The sequence below is a fragment of the Lissotriton helveticus genome, chromosome 6 (genome assembly GCF_964261635.1).
Source record: "Lissotriton helveticus chromosome 6, aLisHel1.1, whole genome shotgun sequence".
NCBI classification, from domain to species: domain Eukaryota; kingdom Metazoa; phylum Chordata; class Amphibia; order Caudata; family Salamandridae; genus Lissotriton; species Lissotriton helveticus.
The window spans coordinates 1,631,198,586-1,631,224,504 of record NC_136067.1 but is presented as its reverse complement, the minus strand read 5'-3'; the positions used below and the strand labels follow the sequence as shown (position 1 = coordinate 1,631,224,504).

The following is a 25,919-nucleotide window of genomic DNA, read 5'->3' as shown; positions in this document are numbered from 1 at the left end:
ATATATTCCCAGTGTGGGCTATATGAGCTGAAGAATAAGATCCTCCTCACCCATCACTGAGTTTGTGTTGCTTTTGCCTCATCTGCCCCAATAAGTGTGTGATTGATTAATGGCGTAAATTGTTAAGTCAAACCTCAATAAATCACACAGCCTGGGGGAAGAGGGTTAGGAGTTTGATGAATGGATAGGAAGGATGATTTGGGGAAAGGTTAGACAAAGACAAACACTACACAAGGACAACATTAATCTTGGCAATGAGCAGCTGACCATCATAAATCTGTAAATGGAGGAAAAGGAAATGAAGGAACAAATGAGTACAGCTAAACCAAACTAAATTGTCCGCCTGCCCCCAGAGAGACCAAGTTACATTATTATGATGTGTCTTACCAAGCTTTGAAAGATATAAAAAATATTACAAAATAAACTTTCTGTAGGATTCAAGTTCACAACTCCAACACGCGCAGCCCAAATGATTACTAAAAGAATACATTATACTGTATTTCCAAATTGGCACTGGGAGTTTCATCTGCATTGATTCCTATTGTACGGTCCATCAATCTTGGGTGCCTGGCAGATGTGGTCCGGTAAGGTAAGCGTTGGTTTTCCAGTTTGGCGCCGGATAAGAGGGCCTGTAGATACAAAAAAAAATGATATTGAAGAATCAAGGACTGGAAGAAAGAGATAAGTTAAACTAAGGAGGAGTGCACTGTGAAGACTGAGGAAGTGCAAGAGGAAAAAAGATTAATCCTTTAGCTTTTGCATGAATCCATTTTCTGCCTGGTGTGGGAACAAATTGGTGAGGCCAATTTTACAACAACCAGCAAAAATACCACAAAAATGTAATGTAACTATCCGTATCAGGCTGATCAAACTGTCTTGATCATCATTTCATCATCACATAATGTATAACAAAAAATGTAGCCTAACAGCAGCACATGCATAATGTGATTATTTATCATTCATGACTAAATGTCTGTCTCCAGTTACCTTCAACAACAGGCTCCCCACCCAACCATCACGTTGCTTCAAATTTGAGACAGCACTGAGCAGCACACACACCGCCATAAACATAGCATTGTCCCAATCAAGTAAAAAAATCAATGCACCGGTGTCCGCTACACCACTCACCACCACCATTGCACAGACCTGTGTAGGTCTGGTGTGTTGTTAACCTTTAGGCCACTTCAAAGTCATCAACAATCATCCAATCGGTTGGTTTCAGTGATTTTGAAAATGTCAATTTTCTTATGATGGCAGTCCTCGAAATAGTCCCACTCTCGCCCACGCTCTGAGTCATTCCATCATCTCTGATCTTCTTAAATCTGAGTCTGAGTATGGTGTCCAACTCCGTACCAACAGTGTCCTGAGTCACTACTCACAAATGCAATAGATTGGCCTGTAGTAGTACAATTATGTTATTGAACAACAAGAAGGGAAAAATTTAGCCACTTTTTGTGTATTCTAGATTTGTATTTGCAAACATTGCATTATCTAAGGGACTGGTCGGGTCTGAGTCTTTGAGGAGTAAAAAGCATAGAAAAATAAAAAAAACAGTGTGGACTGAGAGGAGTGGACCCGGTGAAGGAATCCCGCTATCCTATCTCTCAAGGAAAAAGAACAACCTGCAGGGGCAAATTATTGATCAGCTATCGGTACTTAGGCCTCCAACATTGTGAATCTCAAATCTGAATCATCACTAACACATTAAGCGTAACAAACAAACACCCAGTCTCACACTGCCTGCCACCACATGAATCATTAATTCTCAATATCAACACACGTGATGATGATATATCATCACAAGTTCAAATCACAACAAACAACAATCACTCAGCGTGCAATGCATGCCAGCATTTACCTGTTCTTCTGCTGTGCTTACCGTGATCGATTGGTAGTACATTGCAGACTGTAGATCCTCCATTTGTTCGCAAAGCAGAGACTTCAAATATAATCATGTCACATGTGGGGCACTCCCTCATCTAGGGTAGGAAAGAAATGGATAGATAGTCACAGCCCAGGGTTGGAGGCAGGCACACGTTTGTTTACTCTCCACCCAATATCTTGCTTGAGGGAAATAGCTTTGGAGGGGGAGACCTCTTGTGGAATAAACATCCTGATGCCATTTTCCTCACGGAAACATGGTTACACGAGAACTGTGGTCCCGATGTGGCTTCTGCTCTGCCCCCCAACTATACGATAATTAGGTAGGAGCGCGGAGCCAAAACAGGAGGTGGCATTGCGCAAATTTTTTAAAAATGCTTTTACCTGTAAATGGGAGGATGTACCTGTTAAGGGTTGTGAGGCCAGCTCATTTAAACTCTCTCTTACACCCCAGTTCACTCTCTCTGGAATCTTGATCTACATCCTCCTTGACCAGCAGGGCCATGGGCCGTGGCCTTCCCCAAAATCATTGCCCCCCTTCTGTTGGACACTGCCAACTTCACTATTCTGGGAGACTTAAATATTCACTTCAAAGACCCAACATGCACTACGAGCACATCCCTGACCGCCGATCTGGCAGCTATAAATGTCTTACTTTGTATCTCAGGTCCCACCCATAAGTCGGGCTATTTATTGGACCCCATTTTCTCCAATCTCCCTAGTATCTCATGACAAGTGGCTCTCCCAGTACTTTGGTCCGATCATTTTTTGATCGGTTTCAGGGTGAGGCAGGACCTGCAATGTGTCAGTACACCTACGTCAGCAACCAAGATGTTGTTTAGAAACTGGAGAAATTAGACACTGACACTTTCAACCAACACCTCACTAACAACATCCCTGCCATTATTTCAATCAATCTAACAGACTTGGACACTATCCATACCTAGATTTCAACATCCATTGATGCGTGCCTTCCACCCTCCATTAAAAAAGTGAACAACCACCGACAGCCTGCCCCATGGTTCTCGGAAAGGTTAAAAATAGAAACCAAGTGCAAAGCTCTAGAAAGACGCTGGAGGAAGGACTATGCGTCGAATCCAAACTTGCATATAAATCAGCGAAAAGGGACTACCACTCCTGCTGCAACGCTGCCCAAGCTGATTATGTGAATAACACCATCACGTCCGTACAGAACAACTCCAAGTCCCTGTTTAAATTAGTCAAAGATCTGACGGCTACAGCTTGCCAACCCTCCCCCGGTGCTCACCGAAGCTCAATGTGAGGACCAAGTTTTTCAGCAACAAAGTAAAGAACATCCGCTCAACACTGAACGTAGGGACATTTAACGTGGGGCAGCAAACTAAGAACTCTCCCCCTACATCGAGCTGTATAGGCCCCCTGGCGAATCAGAACGCCGCACCCTCTAATACTCTAGAAAACTGGCAGCCCCTAGATAACATCTCGTTTAAACGCATCTTAAACAGTCTTAAATCTGGCTCTCCCAGAGACCCTCTTCCCATTACCATACTTCAAAAGCAGGAGCCAGCTTCACTTAAGCTTATCATGGAGCTGTTCAATGCATCTCTGCAAGAAGCAGTTGTTCCATCTGAAGGGAAACATGCCATGTTCCTCCCACTACTGAAAAAAACCAATGCTGATCCGGCGGAACTATTTAATTTCTGCCCGATCTCTTTACTTCCAGCTTTTTCTAAAATACTTGAACAACATATTAATCAACAATTGGCGCACCTTCTTGATTCCCAAAAATTTCTACATGCATCGCAGTCTGGCTTCAGAGCTGGGTTCTCTACGAAAAACACTCACATGGGAGTTACAGAAACTCTGAGTCACCGCCTTGATATGGGTGAAACGGGGGCACTCATATTGCTTGATTTAAGTGCTGCCTTCGACACTGTGTCTCATATCGCCCTACTAAAAGCTTTACAATCTCTGGGCATTGTCGGGGCAGCATTCAAATGGCTCACTGACTTTCTGTCTGATCGTACCTTCCAGGTCTTTTCCCCGTCAGCCAGCTCGAAGTCCCATGCCTATCCTCATGGAGTACCGCAGGACTCTATTCTCAGCCCATTACTGTTTAATATCTATGTCACCTCTGGCTAAAATTGCCAAAGACTGGGCTGTCAATTTTCTCCTACGTCGATGACACACAGCTAATCTTCTCCATTTCCACCAAGGAGACATCCAAGCCATCCTCTCTCCAGACAGGGCTTCAAAATATAGCAAGTTGGATGCATGCCAACCTCCTTAAACTTAACTGCGGTAAAACAGAAGTACAAATTTTTAGAAAAAATAAAGATCTCTGGGGCCCTCAGCATTGGCCTCCTCAAATTGGTGCTCCTCCCCAACCTTTGCAACAAATCTGTAATCTAGGCGTAATCATTGACGACCAGCTTTCAATGAGGCAGCAAGCAGTCAAGGTGCCACAACGTGCTTCACCATCTTAAAATGGCTCAAGAAAATCCTTAGGATGTTACCTGGTCTCACACAAATAAGCAGTAGTCTTGGCTCTGATTACCTCCAGGCTGGACTATGGCAATGACCTGTATATAGGGGCCAATAAAGAGGTGATTCGTAAACTGCAGGTCGTACAGAATTTGGCGGCCAAATCAGATTTAGCACCCCAGTGCTTGAACGCCCTAGTCCATCCTTACCTCCCATCTCGCCTTCTTCGCTCCTCCACTCAGGCCAAATTTTCAGTTCCTAGAACCAGACTCGCGCATGGGAGGCCATTCTTTCTCCAGTCTTGGCCCTTCTCTGTGGAATTCACTCCCTACGCCACTTGGGAATGAAACCATCTACACAAAATTTCGCAAAGGCCTAAAAACATGGTTATTCAATCAATAGTCTCATCTCTCTCTGTTCATGTCCGATGGCGCTGGGAAACCCCGGGTAGCTGTGTGCCTTTTAAAATTAATAAAAAAATAAAATGTAAAAAAAGTCAGGACTTCATCACTGCACACAGTTGCGAGTCCAACTCCAATAACATGTATCCAAGAGTAAGACAGTAGGGATGAATTGGTCAAGCAGACACACACAAATAATAAAGTAAATTATATTCCATAGCTATATTTTTTGGGGGCGTCAAAGAAAGAAAGCCTAGTAGTCAGGGAAGTAGAGCTTGTCCTCAAACTCTAGTGATTCGCCCAGAAGTAGGTTATCTAACACACTACTTCCATGACCTGAGTCTCCGTCATCTTCCTCCTGTGGTACTTCACATATGGTGTAATCTAGTGGTATAAAGTGCTGATTCATTTTGAACATGGTTAATTACTCCACGTTTTGGGGAAAGAGACTGGTCCTTCTCACGGTGATAACGGTACCAGCAGCGCTGAAAACATGCTCAGTGGAGACGTTAGTTACAGGGCAAGCCAGGTAGTTTATTGCCAGACTGCTGAGCACTGGCCATTAGCGCCTCTTCCCATACCAATACACCAATGGGTTTTGGTCAAGGTAGACCTCTGTTGCATCATCCAGATAGGCCTTGACCATTCGCTCAATGTTCATTGCTGGTGCTCCACTTTGCTCAACCTCTTTTGCCTTCACCTCTGGCTGGGCTTAAGCCCTGCCAGTAGAAACCACTAAGTTGCAGATTTGGGGGCTGATGCTCCTGGTCTTGGTGTTGTTGATGGTGTTCTTGTTGTTGGCTTTGGCTGATGTGAGCCAACAGCACTGCTCTCAGGCTCTGAACTTGAAGGCTGCACCACAGGACTTGTGCCCTGGACCAGAGGGCCTCTAATTCCCTTGCATTCTTTTTCTAGCTCACTGCCTTGCTCAGCTATCAATGTTTTTTTTTTAAACATCCAGTCCTAAAAAGGAATGAAAGTAGACAGTAATGGTTTATACCATGGACGAAGCATTGTGGCACAGATGTAATTTTTGGTACAATGTCTCTTTGCACCCTTTTATTAGCAGACAAGAGAAGGATTAAGCTCTCCACCAAGTCATATGCACCTTTTTTCTCTCCACACCTGCATACATTGCAGACACCTCCATTAGCTGTTCCTGTAGCATGTGTAACAATGGGATGGCTTGGCCCATGGTACTGTCCTCTTTGCTGACTTCCAGTGTGAACAACTCTAAAGGAAGCAGCATCTCTCTCAGGCATTTGACTAGGCCCCATTGGTTCATCACAATGACCATGGAATTTACAGAGGCATTTCCTCTTTGCATGACATATTCATTGATAGGTCTGTACTGCTCAAATAGGCGTTTAAGCATGAAATAAGTGGAGTTCCAGTGTATTGGCACCTCCTGTATGAGTGCTTTAGCAGGCATTCTATTATCACGCTGAATGACCCTCAGCTGTTTCCGGGCTTTAACTCAATGGCTGAAATGAGTGCAGATTCTTCTGCAGGAGGACAGTAAGTTGCTTATTTGGTCTTCTTTTTTGAGAAAGTCCTGCACAATGATGTTGATGCAGTGCGCCAAACACAGGAGCCTGATATAACCACCATCAGCCATGGCCTTAACTATTTTACTGCCATTGTCTGTGGCAACAAATCCAATCTTAAGCCCCCTTGGTCGTAGCCATTCAAAGACCTTGTTGTTAAAGTCGTCCAAAAAGTTTGCAGCTGTATGGGATTTCTCCATTGCAAACATCGCTACTGCTGCATGCTTATGAGCAGCATTAAAAATCTCAGCAGTGTCAACACCTGCAGATATTTTTTCTGTAGTCCCCCACAAAAGAGGTGCAGTGATGCACATGTAATCACTCGCTTGGCAACTGGTCCACATGTCTGTTGTCAGGTAGATAGTGTGGACAGCACTCTGCTGCAAAGCTTGTCCAAGCAATTCAAGCACATCGTGATGTAGCGCTGGAACAGCAACTCTGGAATAAAAGGACCGGCTGGAAACCTTCAGTTTCAGGCAGATGGCTGCCACAAATTCAAGAAAAACCCAATCCTTCAACAAAAGAAAAAGGAAGGAGGTAGAGCGCTAACATTTTAGCCAGCTTCACGTTGTACAAATTTGAAGTTGGGTGGTTGTGTTCATACTGCCCCTCTGGCCTAAACATGGCATAGTAACCTGAATGTTTTTCTTTCCTAATGCCACTGATGCAGGTGACTTCTTGAAAGCATGCAGTGGTAGGCTCAATGTGCTTTTCAGCGGGGCAGTCACTGTTCTCTGTTGCCTTTGTATCTCAACCTGAGTCTTGTACCCTTGTGATGTTGATGATGTGGGTTATACTACTGCAGTGCTGGGGAGAGGGCTATGTTGCGTAATGAAGATGTCTTCCTCTTCTTCATCTTCCACCGCGGTTGGATTAGATTCGGATTCCCTGCTCAGCCAGCTTTCACCTCCTTCACCAACAACACTTGCAGTTATTTGGCCGTTCCAATGGTACATATGGTTCTTTCTCAAATGGGTTGTTTGGTCCCCGGTACCATAGTTTGTACCAAGCTTAGCCCAACTAACACTTGCTACCCAAAGGGAGCATATGGCAATGTTCTTGTCCTTCTGGCTAACCGAAAAAAATCACAAACTGGAGAGCTCAACTTTCTGATGCTGGTATCACAGCCAATGTCAGATGGACTGGCACTAGGTGGGCGTTTTGACGTTCAACTTCCTGCAGTACCTCCTTCTACTGAGGTGGTTGTGGATGTAGGTCGCTACCGGACTTTGCAAATATGGCAGCTGGCGGTGGGTGTATCTGTGGTCCCACTGCGACATCCCCCCGGGAAGTTGGGATGGGGTAACATCGGCCTCCACTGGGGCTGGGCTAACATCCATGATGACTGGCTCGTCATCATTCTCCTTTTCTACATCTGCCTCCATAACTCTAAGGCTTTCTGGAACCTTACTTTTTCCTAGCCTTGTCTGAGTCATCTTGTGGCGTGTCTCACTCTTAGACTGAGGCGGGATCCAAGTGGCGTCTAGATCATCATCAGAAGGGGATCTTCTAGAGCAGATTGCTCTACTTCTGCATGAAGCTCCTACCTCAGGAGAAACTACTAATGGCAGTTGTGGCTGTTGTCCACTGCTCTGAGTTTCCTGCAATGATTGGGTACTACTTTGCAATACAGATAAGGCAATGTCAACATCACTGCTCGTCAGTGTTGCCATGATTAGACTGGCTGCCTCTGTGACAGACAAGGGCTTAGGCCGTAGATTTGGGCGGGTCTTCTGATTTGGGGGTGCTGCTCCCAGCTTGCACCCCATAGGCCGATGCAGCAGGCACAGTTTTTTGTTTTCCAAAAAACATCTGGGGCGACATAGCAGTGGTGGTGGTGGTAAGCTACTTCTTCTTCTTTTCACTGGCTACTTTCTTGGTAGCAGTTTTAGGCTTAGCAGTGGCACCTTTCATTGGGGCCATCTTGAAGCTGTCAGTTAGCAGTGGCACTGAGCTTCACAAGTTGAAGAGATGTCTGATGTATGGGTCACTCATGTGTCACGCTCATGCCGTGCACAGGCCTTCTTTCTGGCAGTACTGTGAGTGATGTGTTGTTGTTTTTTGTTGTTGTCTTCTTGTCATGCACCTAAAAGAAAAAAAGCAAGCAGGACATCAGTGAAACGTGGCATTGTTGCTGTTCAATTAGTAGCACAAACAAAAAAATATAATTTAGTGTGCTCACTGCTGTTACTCAATTACATTACAATACAGTGTAAATATATCTACTTATTCGTAAAACAGAAAACCAAACCAGCATATACTTTCATGGTGACTGACCACTCTGGAAGAATAAAAGTGAGCAAAACAAACAACAACAACAAGCAGATGAAACTGTTTGCCTTATGTGCGGCATGTGATGTCACATCACTCACGACGTGTGATATGGCCCTGAGGGAGGTACACCTGACAAAGGACAATGGAAGGAGTAATCCCTAGACAATGAATGCTATTGTGCACCTATAGCAGACATGGGGTTGATTTGATTGATGCAAGATGTAGTGGGAAATGATATAAACAAAAATTTTAATTATACAAAACAAATTAAAAAAAAAAATAATAATAATAATTTACCAATTACTTAAAAAAATGAAACATTTGAATAATTAAATATATGTGAAGTTATCCTCAAAGATATAATAATAAGTTATTATTAAACTGCTATGTCCTTGATCAATCATCCATGCAGCCAATGGCAAAAAGGGCTGAATTTGGTTGGACTCACAAAATGGCTGCCAACCAGTGCCACACTGTCATCAACAATACCACTGAACAGGAAGGTATTCTTTGGGAACAAGGAGAAGACATACAGGCCTGTAGGGAAATCACACTGGCTGGATCCACAAAATGGCTGCCACCCACATGGTCACAACAAGAAGCAGGAGGCCTAGAACATAAAACGCATGCAGGCCTATGGCAAAAGCACACTGGCTGCCTGCACAAATTGTCCACCAGCCACATGGCCACAACAAGAAGCTGGAAGCCTAGAACAAAACACACATGCAGGCCTATGGCAAAAGCACACTGGCTGCCTAAACAAATTGTCCGCCAGCCACATGTCCACAACAAGAAGCTGAAAGCCTAGAACAAAAAACGCATGCAGACCTATGGCAAAAGCACACTGGCTGCCTACACAAATGCATACACAAAATGGCCACCAGCCACATGGTACAGCAAGAAGCTGGAGGCCTAGTACAAGGAACACATGCAGGCCTATGGCAAAAGGACACTGGATGCATACACATAATGGCCGCCAGCCACATGGTCGAGTCACTCACAACATAAGCCACAACAACAAGAGGCAGGAGGCCTATAAAACAAACAGCACCTGCAGGCTGAAGGACAGTCCACTGACTATACAAAATGGCCTGGCCAGTGGCCACATGGCATCTGGAACAAAGGCAAATGTTGAACTATGGCAAACACACACACTGGCCAGACAAAGGAGGCATGGTAAAACAGAGAAAACATCATTAATTCATTAATGCCAAAAATTAAAATGATTGGGCCCAAAAAAATATTTACAACAAGGCACATCCTTCAAAGGCCTTACCCCACCTAGTCCTGACTCCTATACACTGTTTGCATAAAAAAATGTATTTCAATCCAAATCCATCTATGGACTAAATGCTGTAAACACCACAGAAACTGTTGTTTCATGCACCCATGACTAGCACTGGTTTGCTGGCTGGAAGGCCAATTAGCAGAATAGGTCACAATGTATTAAATGTAGTTAACTGTGAAACATTTGTCCTATACAAAAGAAGAAAGATGAAATGTAAAGAAATCCCTAGGCACCACCTGAAACAACAGGCCACCCACCACAATAAATAAAAAAAATTGATTACAAGTACAAATAAATCCAGGTGCATGGCCCCAATCAAACAAACAACACCAGCTTTTCAACTTACTTGTGGAATCTCAAATTCAAATCCGTAAATCTAATGGGATATATGGAGCAGACACAAAGAGTGATCCTTCAAACTCCAAATCCAAATGAAAAGTGACCAAAGATGGACAAAGCACTGGGAGGAGCCTACTGGACAGGAACAGGATGTTAGAGACACTGGGCACTTCCATCCAGTTGAAAAAAAAGTCAAACAATGAAAAAAGACTCCTCATACAAAAAACAGTGCCAAATTTCATTCGAGGAGGTTTTTAACTCCAAATCATCAGTTTGGGAAGATTTTGATGCTGCTCGAGGAGAGACTTCCCCAGATTGCAGCCGTGGTAGATCCAGCGCGTTCGGGATCGTGTTCAACAGAAAACCTCTGACAGAAGTCGCTAGCGCGACATGTGAGAGATTCCCCCGTGGTCACTATTTACTTTATCATGCGATCAATCTCATCAAATTATTTCATTAGCCTTCTAATTCATATAGGTACAACACCATCCACAATTTTCATTTTATAATTGTATTTGTTTTTATTTTTTCTGTAGTGTATAAAAAATATATTTTTTCTTTTTCCTACTTTAGTTCATTTCTTCCATATACATCAGTAACATGATTGGTAGTACAGATTGAATTAATTTATAAAAAGTGCATTACATCATATCAAAAAACATTTGTAATATCTACCTAAATCAGAAAGTTACATAATACAAAACATCACCCTGATATATACACATAAATCACCAATCACACTTGCACAGTCACACAAATTCACACTTATACTACTCTCAATTTCTCCCAATCATAACCAGATCCTACAATTGAGGTAACACAGTTGTTGCTTGTGTGTAATTATACGCCAGGTCTACGCGCGTTTCGGTGGGGTAAGACCACCTTCCTCAGGACCAGGGTACAAAGTTTTATTCCTTCCTCTTTGTGTATATACAGGGTACCTGAAATTACAAACAAAGTGTAATGTACCTAAGACTTAACTTGGAAAGAAGGTCAATTACGGCAATCTACATTTCTTGTTATAATACTTATTTCGTACATTAGCTGAAAAACACCACATTGCATCATGGACAATCAGGCTGTGAGGTACAGGCATTATATAGCGAAATGATTCCCAATGCTTTATAATTCATCTGAAAATATGACTCCAATTGCAATTGGACCCTAAGAGACTATTTCCTAATCATAAATACCAGCGTATACAGATATACTAGTGTCTCTTTTACATAAGATTACTGTGACTCCAGAATCGCAATGAGCTCTCACCTAGTCTTTGTTGTGAGCGTATCTGCATATCTTTATGCCAATAGGGAAACTTTTCCACTGTTGTAAGCAAGTATATAGTTACATCCTAAAAGAAATGGTGGAGTATATGTATTAAAAATTTATTAGCGGGGTTTGTATGACTATAGTATTGGGACAAGGGGCAAAAGCATACCTTAGGTTTATTGTAAAGCCTCAATACGAAGTATTATTTAATTCAGTCTATTTTGTCTGGCAAGACGTCTCCTGGTAAGGTCCCCGTCGTAGTGATCCCTAAGTGAGATAGGTACATCATTGTATAGTTACATCTTATAATTCACTTTGTTGACAAAGGTTGTGTTACAGTAATTTGTATTAGGGACCAACCTTTCATCTAAAGAGGAATTTCCAAATACTTTAATCTTCTTTTATGTTTGCAGCACGGAGCCCACTGTGTATTTCTTATAGACGTTGCACTCTTTCAGTAGTTCAACCTAAAATACGAGATATTGTATTATCAGCCCATCTCTATATATTCAAGGTCCACAGTATAATTTTCGGCAAAAACAATTTTTTTCTTTATAGGCAAAAGAATTGCAGCAATTCAAACCGACTCAGATGTCACCTAAATTTTAGTTAATTCTAATAGTCCTATCTACATACACTCGTTCGAGGATGCATTTTGTAGATCGTGCAGCTAACCTCTCTGTCACACATAATTATATGGTGTTTTACCCTATGCAACAGATAATACTCAATATTATAATTGGTGTACCCTACATTTGACTAGTTAGCTTCATGCTAGCCCACCCTCTAGGACTAGTCTTATATAGAGGCATAAAGCCAGGTTCTAGTCGAATTCAAAGTAGCCTAGTTCATTTGCTATGAATTTCACTACCGCTATCCAGTAATGGTCTCTACTAGTTTATATTCATACCTTATTTTCTCCGATGGTATAGCCGCATACGGTCGTCTTGCCACATATCGAGGTTACTGCAGATAGGGGATTCGTACCTACGCTCGAATGATTTAAATAGGGGCCGTAAGTATGTGAGCCACGAAATTCGACGTCTGGTCACCCGGAAGTAATTAACATCAAGTGTAGTTCGGATCGAGCATGGGCGCCATGTTGGAGTGGGTTAAATTAGGTTAGAACATATTGTTACTTCTTAGGTAAATTTAGTTTATTACTTTATAGTTAATAGGAACCCATCATATTTAGGTGGGTTCCTGCACAACGATATTTTAAATAAAGGTTGACAATATGTGAGATTCAAGATAACCATGTCTATTAAAACAGGGGCGGCCCATTATCGAGTGAACTTTAGGTCATTTCCTGTTGGCCAGAACGGGCGCCATGTTGGAATGGGTTTGATTTATTTATTTAACATTAGCAGGCAGGAATATACATTTAATGAGCAACAGCAAATGAATTTGACTCTATTTGTGGCGAGATAGTAAATTATCCATTGTAGTTTTCAGATATGTGTCATATTAAGTTAGTTTACCAATTTATTGTAAAATATCCTATTGCAAGATAGATGGTTTGTAATACATAGAGCATCCTCCATATCTCAATTATCCTGTTACAGGACAGTGAGTTTGTAATATATAAAACTCAGACTTAAAATAGGTAATGGGTAATAATCTAATTATTAACCAGATCTAAGAATTGAATGTACGGTTTAAGGACTGAAGACATTGGTGACAGTTACATTAGATCATTAAGACCAATTCGTACATTCTTTATGCATTGCAGTAGGTATTTAGTAGGGATAGTCATATTAAGTTTGTTTAGTAACAAACCAGGCTATATTTTCATTTAGACCCCCTACGTACACTGTCAAATTGGAAAATCCAAAAACTCTCTCGTTTTTTGCGAGTATGTTCCATTGACTGGCCCATTTTGAGTTGAACTTTTTCAAGAATACACCAACGTAGTTCTGTTTCATTGTGGTTTAAATCTACACAATGTTGGACTAAAGGTGCTGATGTTTTCTTTAATCTAACTGCCGACTTATGTTCACTGAATCTCGTCCGAAATTCCCTCCCGGTCTCACCAACATAAGCGAGGCCACATGGACACAGAATAATGTAAATCACATTACTACTTCTGCAGTTTGTCAGAGACCTTAGTGTAATTTTGAAGTTATTGTAGTCCACTGAGTCGGTTAGAATTGCTGCATCACAAGTGTGACATGATCCACACTTGTGGTTGCCCAAAACTGATTTTTGGCATACTAAGGATGTCTGAGTATAGCCTACCTTCTGTTTATTTCTGGTATGGACTAAGTGGTCTTTTAGGTTTTTATTTCTTCTATAGGCCACTAAAGGTTTGGTGGTAAAGGTTTCGCTCTCTTCTGTTTCCAATATACTCCAATTCTTATTAATGATGTTTTTAATCTTGTAATTCAAGGATGAGTGATTTATGACACACGTGATTCTCTCTGAGGGTTTCCGTTTGGTGCCACTCAGTAAGGAATGCCGGTCATAATATTTTGCCCGTTTAAAGGCTTGACGAATCAATCGATGAAGGTAACCTCTAGCAATCAGTCTGATCTTTAATGCTTCACCATGGCGTTGATATTCCGTTAGATTTGTGCAGTTTCGGCGTATTCGAAGAAATTCGCCAAACGGAATGGAGTCTTTTTGGCAATGCGGGTGAAAGCTCCCAAACTGAAGAATTTTATTTTTTGCTGTTGGTTTTCTATACAGACTTACTTCTAGGATTCCATTATTTCCTCTTATCTCTATATCCAAAAATTCCACTTTGACTGAGTGGTAATTTGAGGTAAACTTGAGATTAGGGTCACTAGAGTTAAGCCACAAAATGTAGTCCTTCAAGAGTGTTTCAGTGCCACGCCAAACAAAAAAAATATCATCTATGAGTCGACGCCATAAATGAACATTCTCAAAAAAGGGTGCCACCTCATTATACACATTTTTTAGTTCCCACTCTCCCATGTAGGTGTTTGCTACGCTTGGGGCGCAAGAAGCTCCCATACTGGTGCCCTTTATCTGCTTATAAAGGGCACCATCGTAGTCAAAGAAGTTGTTTAATAGGACAATTTCCAGACATTGCAATATAAACCTGTCAGGTCTGTTGTCTGGGTGTCTATTCAGCAGAGAAGATGCTGCCTGTAACGCTTGACATTGAGGGATGTTGGTGTATAACGCCTCAATGTCAAGCGTTACTAAGATGTCAGTGGTTGCATCAAAGACAGTACCCTCTATTTTAGAGATCATGTCTCCCGTGTCTCGGATAAATGATTCATATTTTTGTGTTAAACGGCACAGGAATTTGACCACTTATTTGGACAGTGTCTCCGTATTTGACCCAATCGTTGAGATGATTGGTCGCATGGGGGGGTTGATTTCATTTTTATGGGCTTTGGTAGACCATAAAGTGCTGGTACTACCGGACAGGATTTATTTAAAAAAGTAAGTTCATCTTCACAGATGAATCCTTCCTGAAATGCGATGTTTGTTATTTCTCTTATAGTTGTATTGAGGCGTTGTAATTCTCTCGGATGTGCCGGTCTATAGTGTGCTTCAACACTCAATAAATCCAACATCTTTTTATTGTATTCAGTTTTATCAAAGATGGTAATACCGCCACCTTTATCACATGGTTTTATTATGAGACTGTTATTACTCTCAATGTTTTTAACCACTTGGATGCTAAGGCTATTTGTTCTTCTTCATGTAATTTCCATTGAAATCAATGGAAACTCCATGACGAGCTGGGCTCGTCATGAGCGTCGAAGGAGTTAAGGGCTACGTTTTCCTGTTTAGATAAATTGAAGTTGGATCTATTGGTTCCTGTCAAAAGACGTGTGACGTCTTGTAGTACCTTTCGTTCAAAAATTTGAACTTCGGGCCCTACTGCATCTAGTGTAGGTGTGAAGCTCGAGGGTGGTTTACAGCCAGATAAATTGACGCATTCTTCTCCTCTTGTTCTTCCTTCGAAGAATTTCTTGAGTCTGACCTTTCGGAAAAAGGCGAATAAGTCCTCATGAAGTTTAAATTTGTTCAAACTAGTGCAGGGTACAAATGATAAACCCCTACTCAATAGTGTCACTTCGTCATTACTAAGGTTCTCAGAGGATAAGTTGTATATTGGGATTATATCCAATGGCTCGTCATCTCTTATATTGACAGTTCGGTCTACCACCAGTACTGTTGGCTAGCGCGCCCATATGACATGTTGGCGAACGCAAAATCTCGTGGGAGCATGCGGCCGGCTACCAAATCTGGTGGTGCCCTCAAACAGCCCTGAAAATCTCGTCGGCGATTGCGGGCGCCCGGCAAGTTGCTGCTGGACGCGCGAAATTGCATTTCAATTATGTGGACCAAAAAAAAAACACTCCGCTTCATTGCGGAGTGCGGAGTTTAACACTAACTCTGCATTCTCCAGGGAGCGCGGAGTTGCCGAATTCCGCAAACTCCGTGAACGGGGAGGGGTTCTACGCCCGGGCTTAAACAAAACTAAAAACCATGGCAGCCAAGCATGTCAAATACTCAGCCACAAAGGATGTACAGATTCTCGATCAGACCTCTCAAAATCAGGCCCACCTGTTAAAAACAAAGAGCCACTAACCACAGACCAAAAGTCATTATGTATGGTTTAACCACAAAGAAGAAGTTCCTATGAGCGGGGCTGCTAGAGATGCCAGCACAAATGAAGTTGGCAGACTTGCTCATACAGCTTGAACAAAAACTGATACATGCACAAGAACATTTCACAATAGACAAAATAAAATGAATACACAGATCCAGAGTGTCTGATGGGTTTCTGCATTAATAAAACACATAAAACAAATCCCTTGCATATGATCCAGATTCATTTTAGAGGTATGGGACTTGTCATTGTCCACAGAATATACATAACATTTTAGGATGGAAATCCCCTGCATGGCTCTGGAGAGTTGGGCTGCAGTGATCTCTGCATTTTTGTGGAGTTACCCAGTTTTTTTCTCTCATTGTTAATCATGCTCAACTATCATGTGAGTCCATTGAGGATTCTACCTTTTTACTGGGTTGTAGTGCTAGAGCTGGGCACTGACAGCAAGAGGCACCCAACAAGAAAATAGCTTCTGCTCTGCCTGGGCTATGAGAGACCGACGGTGGTGGCAGAGTAATTCTATTGAGGAGACAGGTCTCTTTACCCGTGCTCCTCTGGAGAAATTACCTACTGTTTTCCCCCTGCAAAAGGTCAGTTCAGTTTCTTACATGGAGTGCTTAGTGATCCAGTTTCGGATGCAAACGGCCCCAGGACTCCAAAGGTAAACACTCTGTTTGTCACAAATGACCCCAATACCCCCTGGCTACCCTTGTGGGATGCAAGGAAAAAGCTCTTGCACACCCTAACAACATCTCAAAGTGTTTTCTACCTCAAGAGGTATATGTTGCTGAAAGATCAGACCCCTCACCACCCACAAAAAATTCCAAACTCTCCCTTTACATGAGTAGCAACCTTGTATAACGTCTCATTCAGGCTTCTGCGTGGTTAGCCCCTCTATCAAACTTATGTTTTTTGTGCACTAGGGAAATAGAAATTGGAATTCTTAAATGTGGTTGTTTGAAAGTGTAAAAACTACTAACAGAAAATATAAGATTAGTACAAAGGTACGCTTCAAAATTAATATTAAATATTTATTCTTCAGTATCTTCAAGTATGCACTGGCAGGGACAAAGGCTCACAGCAACTCCCTCATTCAAAGGTATAAATTTCAAACATGGGCATCACAATACCCACATTCCATGTTCTATCCAACAGTCATTATATACTAATTAAGATCCCAACACATCTTCCCCTCAGATAATAATAAATACAAATAACACAGACCTATTACTAAATTGAAAACGTTTCAATGTTTATGTAAATAATATGCACATTCTAATTAATTAATTAAACAAAAATGCTAAAATATACTTCATATAATAGTCCTAACATTTGATGACAACCTATGTATAATAACTTATTTAAAAACAATAATTTTTCAATGCTAAATTTAAAACATATAGAATGTATCCTCCATGCACAACAGAAGCTCTGTCTTTATTCCAACATTTACCATCTTCTAAGGTCACAACCTGCCTTCCCACTTTCTTCACTCTCACAGGACTGGAAAAAATATCCTTTACCCTTCCACTCAATGGTTGCTTGATTCTCACCATATTCCCCTCTCTCACCATTAACTCTAGAGACCTCACTTTGATGTATTTATTTTGTGCACTTCTTCTTTCTCAGGCTGCCTGTCAAGTAATATCTGATGGAACCATCTTACCCATCCACACTCGGTTAATTTTTCAACCTTTCAACAATACAAATGGAGAGACCTTGGTATCAGCATTAGGTGTGGTAGCACAGCCCACAAAAGATTTTTGATTTCTTGCTTCCAAAGACGTCCACTGACAGCTGACAACTGCAGATTCTCTTTTTAACACCTGGTTGAACCTCTCCACAAGACAGTTGCTTCTAGGGTGATACAGTGAAGTTGCCACATGTTTGATCCCAAATTCAATCATAAACTCCTCAATCTCTCAAGACACACACTGTGGCTATTATCGGATACAACTTCATCTGGAACCCCTTCTCTCAGAAATATATCTTCCATCACACTTCTGACTGATGATGAAATAATGCAATTTACAGACTCCACTTCCGGTCACCGTGAATAATAATCTACTACCACTATTCCATATTTCTCCTGGTCCAATGATATCTACAGCCTTTTCTGGAACTGGTGCAGCATTTTTAGAACTTAGTATAGTTACCTGCACCATTGGCGAAAAAATTCTTACACAACCACACATATCTTTCCACCTCTCGGTCCATGCCTGGCTATCAGTAAGTATCTCTCGCTCACCTTTTCGTAGCCTGAATGCCTATGTGGCCTTCACGCAGCTATTCAATTATTCTCACTCTCAAAGTCTAACGAATAATCAAAATCTCTGCTCTGTGAAACACACCTTTCAAGTTCGATACCTTGAGCCCACATGCCGGTACACATCAGACAGTTTGCCTATTGGCCAACCCTTTTTTACATAATCCACTACCTCCTTCAAAATTGCATCTTTTTCCAGTTCTTCAATCACTCCTGTTCAAAATGGCCTTCCTAGTTAGATTCTATAACTCATTAATTACTATCACATCATCTTCAGCATTATCTTCTTCATACTTGCATATTGTCACGAACGCACTTCGAGTGCGCCAAGGTGTTTCCGCTAGCTGCTCCGAGGGAAAGAAATGAAGACAGCTCACGCGCGATGCGGGGTCATCCACCGCGAGCTTCCCGGAAGACTACAATACCCATGAAGCTTAGCGCGCGAGTCGTGCTAGGAACACAGGCGGAATCAATCAGGACGGCAAACAATCCCAGGGGCTATAAGTAGGCAGGGACGCTGGAAGCGCTGCCGATAATTGCTTACAGAACCGAGGGTCCACAGCGGAATATGTTTTGAGCCAGTCAGAGTTCCGGAGGAGAGAGCATTTGTACGGAGGTTCCGGAAGCGGCTTCTGTTTTCTTGCTCCACCGAAGATTCAGGTAATGGGCGGAAGGTATTCTCCTCTGTTGGAGGAAACGCACGTTTGCGTATTCGTGCAGAGGAGGAGTGCACACTTAGAGGCGCTTGGGCAGTTTTGCTCTCTGTTGGAGGAGACCGGCCGGTCTCTTGCAGAGAGGTTCTAACGCCTGCATTCTCCTCTGTTGGAGGAGTCGCCTTTTCCGGCGTACTCGTGCAGAGGAGGAGAGCGCACATAGAGGCGCTGGGGAGGTGCTACTCTCTGTTGGAAGAGACAGACAGTCTCGTGCAGAGAGGATAACCCTCCTTATACCGAGCCCCGTTAAATCCCATTGTTTACTGTTTATTAACTATCAGTGTGCTAGGCTTATAATTAACACTGAACATTCTTTATGAGTTTTGACATTGCTTTCTATCCTGGGGTGAACATTGCAGTGAATCCTGCGTATCAAGGATTAAGTCTTTCATTTCGAGACAGAGTGCGTTGCCCAGCTGGTATTGGACACAAGTCTCTTTTTTGGGGAATATTGACAGATATAAATTAACCAGAGATATTGAACTCATGTACGTGAATCTATCTCAGGTATAAACGTTCTGATTATTGTTTGAAAGAGACCAGGCGAACTATCAGGTAAAGGCTGAAGTTAGTCTATATCCAGGTCTGATCAGAGTAGGCGATAGATACAGGGGTGATCTCTTGTTATTTACTTTTGTCTCCTTTGCAGATCAACACCCCTGAAGTCCCCCGCCTGGTTCCTGTTTTTTCCCCCGCTCAATCGCGCCCAAAAGTCTGTGCTGTTTGCAAACCGGACTTGGGTCGATTAAGAGGTGGGCCCCCATATAGCATCACACAACCCTGAGGGAAGGAGAACGGAAGGCTACGACATAATTATCGGCCCACGTATTACTCCCTCCCGGTTGTGTGAACCATGGCCACTCTCGAGGACGTGGTGGAAGCTATGGCCTTGATGCAGGCAGATCTAGCCGCATCACGCCAAGAGAACGCCACCCTGCAAGCGAGAGTAGATCACTTACTACGAAACCCATTTGATATAGGGGGAATGGCTCACCCCAACTCATTAGTCGTAGAGATGCCTACACAGGTCCCTCTGGCTCCACCAGAAAGATTCCATGGGGACATAAAAAAGGTCCAAGTGTTCATGACCCAAATCCTATTACACTTTACATGTAAACCGAAACTGTTTCTCACGAATCAAGCCAGAGTAGCTTTTCTTATTTCATATTTGGGAGGGGAAGCGGCTCAATGGGCCGTCCCGATAGTGCGCAACGACGACCCGTTATTACACGATTGGGACGAGTTCAGAGTCAGCTTTGAGCACACATTCGATAGAAGAGCGGATACGTTCTCAGCGGATCCAGACCTCTTGGATCTACACCAGGGGAGTCAGGATTTGGTGTCCTATCTAAACAACTTCCGGAGGCTGGTGGCCGAAACGGACTGGCCTGAGGCCAAGAAATCGGCAGTGTACTATAGGGGGTTGACGGACGAGATGAAGGACGTACTGGCCTAGATAGATCCGCAACCAGTCACGTGCACCGCTCTCATAGACCTCACCTTACGTTTAGACCATCGGCTGCGCGAAAGAAAAGGAGACGTGAGGAAGAAAGATAAAACAGTTGCATATACGGGGAGAAGACATCAGGTACAGACAAAAATCACAGTGCCACAGAGGCGATGGACATAGGAACCGTGAGAGCCTCGCTGACCCTTAGCGAAAGAGACCATCGTAGGAAACAGGGTCTTTGCCTTTACTGCGGAAAGAAGGGGCATTACTTACGAGAATGTCCGGTAAAACCCAAATACGGAAAACCCCGGGTCGGACAAGCCTCTGTGTTAACAGCTGAGAAAGAGGAGGGAAACGCCAAAGCCTGAAAGACATAGAAGGGAGGTTTTCAGGCAGTAAGGTGATCCCTTCCTTAAATACAAGAGAAACGAGGGCAAAAGAACATTTCATAGTAACCATGACCCTAATGGTGGGGGAGGAGGCCAGGGAAATACACGCCATGATAGATTCGGGAGCCACCGGATGTTTCATGGACAAAGAAGTGGCCTCGGGATTAGGGGTAACATTAGAGCAGAAAGAAGTGCCAGAAATGGTTTATGCAGTGGACGGAAAGGAGTTGGTTTCGGGTCCTATCTGTTATCACACCGAAGAGTGCGACATGGTGTACGAAGACAGCCATCACGAAAGGATCTCGTTTAACATCATCCAAGCTCCTATGTACGAGGCCATTTTGGGACTTCCTTGGTTGCGGGAACACGAACCCTCAGAACATTGGGGAAACAAAACGATTAGGTTCGACTCTCAGTATTGTCTGACTCACTGCATACAACAAACACAAACAGAAACCCGTCAAGAACCACATAGGCATCTAGTAGCTACAGCCGCAGAAAAAGAGGTGTTGCTTCCGGATTGTTACCAAGGATTTGAAGATGTGTTTAACGACACCCAGGCAGATGTGTTGCCACCCCACAGAGACTACGATTGCCGGATTGATTTAATCCCGGGATCAGAGATTCCTTGTGGCAGGATATACTCCCTCACTATACCGGAAAACAACTATCTAAGAGAATACCTGGATAAGTTTCTGAAGTTAGGGTACATCCGTCCCTCGAGATCGCCTGCCGCATCGCCCCTCTTTTTCATACCGAAAGCAAATGGGGAGCTGAGATGTTGTATCGACTTTCGGCGGATCAACGACATAACGATAAAGAATCGGTATCCTTTACCGTTGATTCCAGTGCTTCTAGAGCAGGTGAGAGCTGCGTCCATTTACACCAAACTGGATTTAAGGGGGGCATACCATCTGGTCCGAGTCAAAGAAGGCGACGAATGGAAAACGGCATTTAAAACCAGGTATGGGCTATACGAATACCTGGTGATGCCGTTTGGCCTCTGTAATGCGCCAGCGGCGTTTCAATTCTTCCTCAATGAGGTGTTAAGGGAGTATTTGGACGTCTTTACTGTTGTATATATCGATGATATCCTGGTATATTCCAACGATGAACCAGAACACGTGCGACACGTGAGTTTGGTACTACAAGCCCTTCAGAAACATCATCTGTTTTGCAAAATTACCAAATGCGATTTCCATGTCGATACGGTGGAATTTCTAGGAGTAATGCTGACTCCTTCAGGTCAAGTCATGGCAGAGAGGAAAGTAAAGGCCATTGAAGACTGGCCTAGGCCTCAAAACGTCAAAGAGGTGCAGAGTCTGTTAGGGTTTGCAAACTTCTATCGCAGGTTCATCAAAGATTTTTCGGACCTGGTGGTACCCTTAACTAGACTCACCCGTAAAAGAATCAAATTTCTATGGAATGAGGAAGCCCAAGCAGCTTTCGTGGGGTTGAAAAAAGCGTTCACCACAGCCCCGGTTCTCACGCATGCTAATCCCTCATTGCCCTATATTGTGGAGGCAGACGCGTCCGACGTCGCCATTGGAGCTGTCCTCTCTCAAAGGCAAGACAACACGGGTTATCTGCACCCTATCGCCTTCATGTCAAGGAAATTAAACGAGGCAGAAACCCACTACGCCATAGCAGAAAAGGAACTATTGGCCATTCGCGAAGCATTTATGGAATGGAGACATCTGCTGTTGGGGGCCGTACATCAGGTCACTGTTTATACCGACCATCGGAATTTGCAGTTTATGCGGTCTGCTAGAAACCTCACGCCCCGACAGTTGAGATGGATGCAGTTCTTTGCCGAATACCATTTTCTGGTGACCTTTCGTCCAGGGAGGGACAATAAGAAAGCAGACGCCTTGACCAGGCAAGACACTGCTCCCATGAGAGAGACACCCCCAGAGGTATCCATCATCGAACCCAGGAACGTCATCTGTGCTACACACTCCGAGTCCTTCCTTCAGAGAGTACGGCTAGACCTGCGATCCCGGGTCTGGAAGAGTTGGTTGCATGCGCATCCTGAATGGTAATCGAGAGAAGGGATCGCTCTGAAGGGCAAACAACTCCTCATTCCTGCTGTTTCTTTGAGGAAACTCGTGTTTGGGTGGTGCCATACTGTTCCTAGCGCAGGACATCAGGGAGAAGACAAGACGCTGGACCGGGTGTTGCGCCAATTCTGGTGGCCTGAGGTGCGGAGAGATGTGAAGACGTGGGTAAAAGAATGCACTGTCTGTGCGCAAGCAAAGACTGACCATCACCGGAAAGCGGGCCTGTTACAAATCATGCCTACCCCAGAGGAGCCGTGGGAGAGAATCTCCATAGACTTCATCGTGGGGTTGCCAGAAAGCCAGGGAAACACGGCCATAATAGTAGTAGTGGACTATCTTACCAAAATGGGTCATTTCCTGCCATGTAAACAAGTACCTACAGCTGGCCAACTGGCCAATATGTTGTTGCAACACGTGGTGAGGATACACGGAATTCCCCGGGCTATCGTGTCAGACAGAGGGGCCCAGTTGACAGCGAAATTCTGGAAAACCTGGTGTGAGGCTCTCCAAATTGATACCACACTGTCTATGAGCTTTCACCCACAAACCGACGGGCAAACCGAAAGACTCAATCAAACTCTGAAACAGTACCTACGATGTTATGTCAACAACAACACAGAGGCATGGGTGGAGTGGCTGTGGGTGGCAGAAGTCGCTTATAACAGTGCAAAACATACATCCATTGCTTATTCTCCCTTTTTTTGTACGTACGGGTTTCACCCGAGGTTCAACTCTGTGGTCTTGCCTAAACAAGTAGGGAAACTTCCCGATCTCAAACAAAGGCTGCAGAGTATGCGCAAGGTGATAAGGAATACAAAGGCCAATTTGCAGAGAGCCAAAAACAGGTACAAACAACAAGCAGATAGACACCGCAGAGCAGGTCCTGAGTACAAGGTGGGGGATTGGGTCTGGTTGTCATCTAGAAATATAAGATTTAAGCGCACCAGCTCGTTTGGTCCCAAGTACATAGGTCCTTATAGAGTGTCCAAAATAGTGAACCCTGTGGCGGTCCGGCTTAAGCTACCGGGACACATGAGAATACACCCTGTATTCCATGTCTCTCTGTTGAAACCCCTCTATGGATCTGGCCCGGTTAGACCCGCACCCGTGGCGGTAAGGGGAGAGGAAGAATACGAGGTAGAGAGCATCAGGGATGCCAAATTGGTGAGGGGCAAGGTGTGGTACCTAGTGTCCTGGAAGGGATACGGACAGGAGGAGGACTCATGGGAGCCGGGGGAGGGGGTGCATGCCCCTAAACTAGTGGCCAAGTTTCATCGACTGCATCCGGGGAAACCTCTATGTCAGCTAGCGTCATCGGAGGAGGGAAATGTACTGTCACGAACGCACTTTGAGTGCGCCAAGGTGTTTCCGCTAGCTGCTCCGAGGGAAAGAAATGAAGACAGCTCACGCGCGATGCGGGGTCATCCACCGCGAGCTTCCCGGAAGACTACAATACCCATGAAGCTTAGCGCGCGAGTCGCGCTAGGAACACAGGCGGAATCAATCAGGACGGCAAACAATCCCAGGGGCTATAAGTAGGCAGGGACGCTGGAAGCGCTGCCGATAATTGCTTACAGAACCGAGGGTCCACAGCGGAATATGTTTTGAGCCAGTCAGAGTTCCGGAGGAGAGAGCATTTGTCCGGAGGTTCCGGAAGCGGCTTCTGTTTTCTTGCTCCACCGAAGATTCAGATAACGGGCGGAAGGTATTCTCCTCTGTTGGAGGAAACGCACGTTTGCGTATTCGTGCAGAGGAGGAGTGCGCACTTAGAGGCGCTTGGGCAGTTTTGCTCTCTGTTGGAGGAGACCGGCCGGTCTCTTGCAGAGAGGTTCTAACGCCTGCATTCTCCTCTGTTGGAGGAGTCGCCTTTTCCGGCGTACTCGTGCAGAGGAGGAGAGCGCACATAGAGGCGCTGGGGAGGTGCTACTCTCTGTTGGAAGAGACAGACAGTCTCGTGCAGAGAGGATAACCCTCCTTATACCGAGCCCCGTTAAATCCCATTGTTTACTGTTTATTAACTATCAGTGTGCTAGGCTTATAATTAACACTGAACATTCTTTATGAGTTTTGACATTGCTTTCTATCCTGGGGTGAACATTGCAGTGAATCCTGCGTATCAAGGATTAAGTCTTTCATTTCGAGACAGAGTGCGTTGCCCAGCTGGTATTGGACACAAGTCTCTTTTTTGGGGAATATTGACAGATATAAATTAACCAGAGATATTGAACTCATGTACGTGAATCTATCTCAGGTATAAACGTTCTGATTATTGTTTGAAAGAGACCAGGCGAACTATCAGGTAAAGGCTGAAGTTAGTCTATATCCAGGTCTGATCAGAGTAGGCGATAGATACAGGGGTGATCTCTTGTTATTTACTTTTGTCTCCTTTGCAGATCAACACCCCAGAAGTCCCCCGCCTGGTTCCTGTTTTTTCCCCCGCTCAATCGCGCCCAAAAGTCTGTGCTGTTTGCAAACCGGACTTGGGTCGATTAAGAGGTGGGCCCCCATATAGCATCACACAACCCTGAGGGAGGGAGAACGGAAGGCTACGACACATATATCACTTATCGGCAACCTGGATAGAAAATCTGCCAAGATGTTCCTCACACCTGGTATACATTCCAACCTGTAGCAATAGCCTTATAGTCTGAACTGCCATTTTACTCTCCTAGGGATGGTTCTTGCTGTTGCTTTCTTGGTGAGCATATCAACCAGAAGCTTATGGTCCACACGAACCCCAAACCCCACAGATATTGGCAGAACATCAACTCCCCAGCGACATGCTATTACCTCACATTCCACTATGAATAAGAAGATTCAGCACCCCTCAGCCCACGATTGGCAAAAGCTACAACTTCTTCCCCACCATTCCTTCTTTGTAATAAACACTGCCCTAGCCCATATTGACAAGCATTCATGATTACAATGCTGGCATCCTTAGTGTCAAATGGCTTGAGAGGAATGATATTGGAGACACAAGTC

The 25,919-nt window shown here is 43.9% G+C and overlaps 1 protein-coding gene across 1 annotated transcript in view; it reads right to left on the bottom strand.

Moving 5' to 3' along the window:
• Positions 1–226: 226 nt before the first annotated feature.
• The window catches only part of LOC144762811 (uncharacterized), a 240,806-nt gene continuing 215,113 nt past the window's right edge, over positions 227–25,919 (bottom strand). The window contains exons 4-5 of the mRNA XM_078648094.1: positions 489–629; positions 227–277 (exon numbers count right to left, since the gene is read on the bottom strand). Of these exons, the coding sequence (XP_078504220.1) occupies positions 227–277; positions 489–629 (192 nt within the window). The remainder of the gene's footprint in view (positions 278–488; positions 630–25,919) is intronic.